Source organism: Pyxicephalus adspersus, chromosome 3 (assembly GCF_032062135.1).
Source record: "Pyxicephalus adspersus chromosome 3, UCB_Pads_2.0, whole genome shotgun sequence".
Classification (NCBI taxonomy): domain Eukaryota; kingdom Metazoa; phylum Chordata; class Amphibia; order Anura; family Pyxicephalidae; genus Pyxicephalus; species Pyxicephalus adspersus.
The window spans coordinates 127,095,053-127,103,017 of NC_092860.1; the positions used below are offsets into that span (position 1 = coordinate 127,095,053).

Here is a 7,965-nt window from a genome sequence, read left to right on the forward strand (position 1 = left end):
ATGAAGTTAGACAAGTATAATGGACTGGGCTCATTAACCAGAGCTCAGTGCAGTAATAACATTTCTATTTCTACACCAAAGGTAAAAAAATAGCTGAATTGAAAAAATGTATCTCAATGATTAGGTAAGCTTTAGCAAAGTACTTGAAAGATATTGTGTTCTTTTGACTTCAGTTCTGCTATAATTCCATATTTTAATCTTTCCGTGCTACTGTTCACTAAATTTAAAAAAGTCACTTGAGATATTATACATAATTATTACTTCTTGGTATATTAAAAAATGCGGGCAAAGTTTTTTTGTTACTTAGGGCATTTGTTTTTTTTACATTTTAAATGTAACTTTGGAATGGAGACAGAAAATTAAGGACAAAGAGGAACAACAGTTGTTCCGATTAACACATAAGTAAAAATATTATTTTTATTGATAAGATTCATCCATTATTCGTGTGATTTTATCCCAACCCCAAGCTGTGGTCACAGTTAAAGATTTGTACTGATCCCAATGCAAGGGAACACAGGCCATGTTTGATCAGTAGTATTCCAATGGAGAGATGTAAACCCATTCATGTGTTTTTTACCATTTGTGGGACACAATGGCTCCATAGCGTTGCTGAAAGGCCAGTTCTATAGGATTGTCTGGGTCATTCAGATTGAACAGGAAGAGGGTTTTCTTTCCAACAACAACGCTTACCTGAGAACAGACAGGAAATAAGTATTTAGGTAAAAAGAAAAGTGTGCTTTTATCCTTTTGGCAATAGATTGGGCAGAACTCTTCTCTGTTCCAGCATTGCTGTGCTTCGATTAACACAGAGCCCTGTCATCAATCCTAATAAATATCTTTGTTATGAACTAGAAAGCTGATTGCTGATGTTGGAGTGAGAAGGCAAGGCTTATTATCTCATCCAACATTAGGACTGATGTAATTAAAGCTCTTCAAGGCTGAAGAGGATACACTTTTATCAGTGAAGCTGGGTGATGAGCAAAGCTGGAATGGATCTGGTCCAGGATTGAAAACATTTGCTAACAAATGGGAAATTACTTTTAAGAAATCCATTCCAGATTTTCCTGGATCACCCAGCTTTACTGATGAAAGTGTATCCTCTCAAGCCTTGAATAGCTTTAATGAATCCGCCCCAATAAATAGTGAAGCAACTTCAAATCAATGCTCATGGTTTGGAATGTCCAACATCATAGCTAAGATGGACAGCATTTACAAACTCTTTGCCATTTCGTATTCAGTAAAGTAAAAAATAGTCCCTGTGTAACATGTAGTATTCAGAAATTCAAGTAAAATTATATCATACACATAAAAAAATACAATATGATATATATTTACAACAATATGTTTTTAATGCTGTCTCTTTAAATCTTACTGTGCTCTCTCCTTGTGATGAACGCTCATCTGTCTTCATAACGGAGAACTGGATGTCGCTTGGCTCCATTCTCACTGAGGTCTGTAAACCAGAAAGATCACTTATTTACACACCAGGTTCTTTTTGTTGACTTTAGCAAATGGTCCTTAAAGGGGGGCAATTACAAGAGATGATAAATACAGCTTGCCTGGTTGCTGTTTGATCCCCTTCCTCACAGCTGCCTTTGGTTATGAAGAGTGTGGAAAATTAGCCCTGCATTAACACAATGATCTGAGAAAAATCCCACCCCCTGAAATGGTTAAATGTTGACCACCCCATTCCACCTCTCTTGCTTCTCTACTGGCCTATCATTATGATGGGTGGTCTTAACAAAAGATACTGAGGTGTTGGGGGGTGGAGAAAATGATGCACCAGAATGGTGAACTGTAGAAGCTGGACAGTATTTACATGGTGGAGTGTCCTGGGACTCCCGTGATGCTGGCTGAAATATGATTTGTTGTTATAGGCAACACATTCTACACATTTATTATATGTAAACCTGAATGAGTCTGAATGTTGAACATGTGTCATACTTGTCTAATTGTGTCTCCTTCTTGATTGCTGATGGTAATCATTTTATCTTCTCCACCCAGTGCAAGCAAATTCTGGGAGCTCCAGCACCCACAGGTGATGCGTCTGGTGTGTTTACCTGTAGAGAGGCAAGTCATAAAGTCAGATTATTGGCAACTATGGGCCAGTTTTGCCAAAACCATTTGTTTTGTATAACATTTATGTCCAGTCACATCATATTACCATCATGTATCACAAAATATGATCTTGAAGTAAACATTCACATTCGTTCCCCAGTAATAAAAAACCCAATCCCACCTAGCATCCAATGATGATTAGCATCCAATATTCGGTTTGGAAGAGGATCAGTTAGAACTATCCTAGCTCTAGGGTGTGATAGTAAATGTTTCCAACACTTATGCACAACATAGTTTATCCTTCCCTCTTCTAAAAGAGATGAGGGAGGGAAGTATTGAACGAGTGTGTTATGCTTGTAGGTGAGTCACGTGTAAAAAAAACAGCAGGTTCCAATGACAGTGGGTGGGCAGATGTCGCCACACCTATTGTGGGGGGGGAACATCCACTTCTTCTAAGGCTTGCTTTCTTTAATACACAAATTTTGTAATCATTTAAAATAATTGTTTTCTTCCATTGGCTGAATACCCTATGCTACAGTAAAATGATCACAATTTGAGCCTTATATTGATGCAACACAGATGTAAATGCCAATATCATATAAGCATACAAGTTTGTGTGAAGAGTGGACAGGTAAAATACTACTTTTTGGATAACAACCATCCATTGTCAGATCCAACCTGACCAGTAAACATTCCCTTTAGGAGTTGTCTAGCATGAGTTTGAAAGTACTCAGACAATCCATAGGTCATTTGTTCCTTCAAAGCTGGCAGCAACATAAAACATTATATTTCCTCTATGATGACATTTAGTATGTAATCCTCCTGTCACAATATAAAGAGACTAAGGCAAGGTACATCTACCATAAAGTCTTCAGAAATCTTACCGAGCACAGGCACCTTCCGAGATGTCTGCAGATTATAAATGAGTAAATTCCCTTTGGATGTCCCTACAGCTAGCAATGAGCCAGTCTTGGACCACAGAAGGTAGGACATCTGATCTCTAAAGTGAAAGAAACAACGTTATACTGACTATCAACTTTGTGAAATATTCATTAGGACCGATCAACACTATTTTGGTGATAAGTACCGTAGTGCTAGTTTTTTTTAACACATTTTATTATTATTATTATTATTAACAGGATTTGTATAGCGCCAACATATTACGCAGCACTGTACATTAAATAGGGAGGTTGCAAATGACAGATGAATACAGACAGTGACACAGGAGGAGGAGAGGACCCTGCCCCCAAGAGCTTACAAGCTAGGAGTGTAACACATTCAGCAGTTCTCAATTTATATCAATATAAAACAGAATTTTCATAAAATATCGGCTTATTACCACATTTATCATAATTTCTCCAAAAATGGCAAATAAATTCAGTCCATTTTATTTTTCACTTTAAAACTGGAGAATGTCATAAATTACAATGAAGATATGGAATATTTATTTCAAACACCTTTTTGTATCTGCTGCTTATCATTACATTTCAAAGTTGCAATCCAATACTCCATAGTGAAAAGAGTTTCTTTTTCCTATTTCAGAGACAACAAAGTCACAAAATTCTGTACTTTTAGAAGCCTGTTTGCTAAGGATCAACACAAACCCTTACATACAGGGTTAATAAACTGCTAATCAGGTTTCTAAAAGTGAAAATTAGATCCTACTTTGTCTATTTTTGATGGATAGGCCCTATGGGATATATTTATAAATTATTCCCCTGTCATTGTGACTGCACGTTTGCTCACAGCCATTTACCGGAACAAGGATAGTGGGGGAATCCTTTTAAGGAGACATTGGTGGCAGTGACAAACTTCTAAGATTTAATGATTTTCTTCACTTCTTTTTGTGTCAACATGACAGGAAGTGAAGAAAATCATTGCACTGGGATACACATGGCAAATGGTTTACCCATTCTCTTAAGTATCCAAACAGTGCTAGCACAACAACATAAGGTACTATTGTGACATTTCCTTTTTTACCAATGATCCTAATGGACACAATATGTATACAAAACCACTGTAAATTGCCGCTAAAGACCTAAAATGGCATTAGGATTACAAAAGGTCATCCATATGCTCAGCTTTGCATGATGTATTTCAGCAGTCATTTTAGAAAGCATTTTTGTTTGAACTAAATATATATGCATATCAATTCCAGCATGTTTCCACATTAAAGTCATTGTCATGACAAAACATATTTTACAAAAAAAATATGAATAACACACAAAAGAAAAGAAATGAGCACCTAAAGCAGATCCAGCTTACCTCATGCCACTGTCTAACTGGCTGGTTTTACAGGTATTAGAATCCCACATGTATATAGAACTAGACTTATCAGCAACAACAGCCAAAGTGTTACCATCCTTGTCCCAGTCCACAGACAAACATGAGCTAAAGAAAGATAAATGTTACATTATTAATCAGATTATAAATGTTAACATACAATAAAAATAAAATAACATATTTCAAGATGATTAAAACTACAGATAGATAAATAGAAAACACAAAAAAATGTAAATATGAGGATCAGCTTACCCAGGTAAGTTAATTTCATCTTTCTTCTGGCCATGTCGATCATAGATTTTCACTGTATGATCCGCACTGGAGATAGAGGATGAAATGTACAGAGACTGCAATGTATTAATATTTTTAGTTCCTTATTACACTGTGTACATGTTTTAGTTATGGGTAGATACAATCATCCACTGGCTTTATTATATCTGCTCAGGACGTAAGCAATCTGATTTCTTAAACTGAATTCACCCAGCAGAATCTTCAGTCACAGATGAATATCTTTTCATTATTGGGTTTTCTATATATATATATATATATATATATGTTTGTAGCTATTAATTTTCATTCTGAAGAAGTCGACTGGATTATTCACGAAATGCGTCTTTGGGAAGAGGAAAATAATCACAAAGACAAAGTTTTCTCTTTTAAGTGTTTTTAATAAATGCTTTTGTTATATTATTACAATTATTATAATAATAAAAAGGTTCATGGTATTAAACTGTTCTTAAGTGTTATTTGTGAAAATTTTACATAAATATCCAAAATAGTAAAAGCCAGCATTAAATGGGTTGTTCTGGTTCACTACCCTTATTAAATTATATGTTTTATTAATCTTACACAGTTATATAATATTTATCTGCTTACCCTGTAACCACAATGTAATTTCCTAATGTCTTCTGCCACACATAGTGAATGGGATGTCCAAGCAAACCCTTTTCAGTCAAGGAAAACACGCGCTGAAAAACACAAATACAGAAAGTTTTGAACACCATTACAACATCTGTACAGATCAAGGTAGCAAATTAAAAGTACAGGACTGAAAGTTCCATATCATAGTAACAAAATTGTAACCCTCGAAACACATTAAAAAATATTGTCAATATTAAAGTGACAGCAAGAAATTTTACTGCTGTCTCTTCCACGTCATGTTTAGTCATTGAAAGCAGCTATTTATTCTTATTTTTTTTTACATAAAAATCAATAGCAGCTTCTCTTAGCTATTCTACCTTTCTGTTTGCTCTGATCTCTAGCAATAAATTGGACCGATACATAAGCATGTATATCTCTGTGAACATAATCCCATTAGTTACATGGAGCATTTTGGTGGCTGGACAGCATAGATGCAGAGGATGTAATTGCACATTCCACCGAATTAAAGTATTTTCATAAAGTACCTGTAAATATAAAAAAGTTTATACTTACCTTACCCCATTGCTGCGTGTAATGTCACCGTCTTTCCAGAGAGATGCCTAAGGAAAGCGTCTTCTTTTGAGATTTTGGCTGCTCTGTACTTCTCATAATCATTGTATTCTAGAAGATCTGTGTTGTCCAGGAAGAGTACAATGCCTCTACCTCAATCCCATAGCTTGCAGAGAGAAATATGGTAAGCAGAATTCTCACTTTGTACTTTATGGGTTACTTTTGTATATACTTTCAACAAGTTATTTTTACAGGAGCGCTGAATGTTGTAAACAGGCCTTGAATTTTATTAAAAGGTTGGCTTTAAAGTAGAACTAAACCCTAAATACTCTTTTATCCCCCGTTGTCCTTCTCCTACTTAAGATAAACTTCAGCCATCCTGATTGGCTGGGCAGCTCTGCAAAATTTGACAGCTGGGCAGTGATCAGGCAAGTAAGAAAAAACATTGTCCCTTTCTGCAATAAAAACCTGCCTGATTGCCATTGGTTCAAAATCGTCCACTTTAAAGTCAAACTTTATTTTTTTCTCTTTTTAGGTCAGTAGGTATGCAATGGTAAAACCCTGCCAGCTGTCCGTAAACCACTGGAAAGATTTCCCTTCACTTTCTGTCCAGGAGACACAAATGAGGAAATCTCTCCATAGTGACGGATTAGATCACCTTGACTTCAGCTTGTGTGAGAACTGTGTACAGCAAGCTTCTACAGGGCATTGATACAGCTTTCAAAAAGTATTGTTGGAGCTTTTAAAATAAGATTCAACTCCATTATGGGGATATGAAACACAGTTTTCTTTGAAGTGCTGACCGTTACTTTAAATAAGCTGCTTGTGGATTCAGAAATTGTTATTACTTACTGACATTTGTTGAAAGGTGCTGCAGCTTGTTTAAAGTGACAGCCAGCACTACCATTCCAAATTGGAAATAAAGAATTCTATAACAATAGTTCTACAATGAAAGTTTGGAAGCATGCAGGATTTGTAATGCAGAAATGACAGATGATGTACCTCCTGCAATAAAACACACTTACCTGCCTTTGCACAGCTCACAGTAGGATGCTGCGGTAAGATGGGTGCATGCAGGGGTTAGGTTATCCCCACTTGTCCAATCAAGATGATCAAAGATCTGACAACAGGAGGTGGACCTGATGTGGAGGCACCCATCACAAAGCAAGGAAAGGGGAGAGTAGATAAAAAACTGTGATCTGGCAGGTAAGGTTATTTTATGGCACATCACCTGTCTGGAATAAAAGACCTGACGGTCATAGCTTTTTATATTTGTAATATTTAATTCTGCGTAAAGGCTTTAACGTTCACACGCCGGGGACACAGATGCCCTTTGGGCATCACCAGCTTGCAAAGATGCCTGGCCAGCATCAGAAGGGAAAGAGGACACCGCAGGCAGCGCAGGAGGACGCCGCTGGAACATGGGAACAAGGTAGGAGTTTTAACCTCCCTGAAAATTCCACCTGGGGTTACCACTTTTGGGCTTTTGGCAATAAGCTGCCATGTAAACACGGTGCAGTGACAACCTGTAGAAGGGAGCCTCATGTATATGGCCTAGATAACCCTGCTCCGTAATATTATGTCTGTGCCTGGCATCTACAGACACGAACCCAAGGTACGGGCACCGTGTACCCCAACCTCCCCGGCCTCCTTACCTTCATTCTTCAACAAGCCCCTTCAGAAGCGCAGTGCGCAGGCGCGTACCCAGGGTAACCACAGGCAGTGAGTTACGAAGCGTCATTATATTCCTATGGCAACCTCTTAACCAATCATTAAAAAAAAGCAAGTGATGTAACCTCCTATGAAACCTGCTCTAATGATTGTGTCTCCAAAAGCGGCCATTTTACCGAAGACTCTTTCCATATATAATATTGAGATAGGCGCAGAGAAAATGTCTTCAACTAAAGGCCTAGATCAAAAGTCACATGACTTGTGTTGCGCAGCTCTTCCCAGAATATGCACTCCCATGTGCTGATACTGATAGGGTTCAGAGCATTTTCTCTTTTACTCCTTCTTGCACTATTATTATTACACAGTATTAGATTGTAAACTCTTCGGGGCAGGGTCCTCTCCTCCTGTGTCACTGTATTCAGAGCATTTTCTCTTTTATTCATTCTTGCACTATTATTATTAAACAGTATTAGATTGTAAGCTCTTCAGGGCAGGGTCCTCTCCTCCTGTGTCACTGTCTGT

At 37.3% G+C, this 7,965-nt stretch overlaps 1 protein-coding gene across 1 annotated transcript in view; it reads right to left on the reverse strand.

The window, feature by feature from the left end:
• Positions 1–7,489, reverse strand: part of WDR19 (WD repeat domain 19) — a gene marked incomplete in the record, with an annotated part of 30,288 nt that extends 22,799 nt beyond the window's left edge. Inside the window, 8 exon segments of the mRNA XM_072406317.1 lie at positions 578–690; positions 1,373–1,453; positions 1,945–2,060; positions 2,943–3,058; positions 4,324–4,449; positions 4,594–4,659; positions 5,218–5,309; positions 7,428–7,489. Of these exon segments, the coding sequence (XP_072262418.1) occupies positions 578–690; positions 1,373–1,453; positions 1,945–2,060; positions 2,943–3,058; positions 4,324–4,449; positions 4,594–4,659; positions 5,218–5,309; positions 7,428–7,433 (716 nt within the window).
• Between the last annotated feature and the right edge of the window lie 476 nt (positions 7,490–7,965).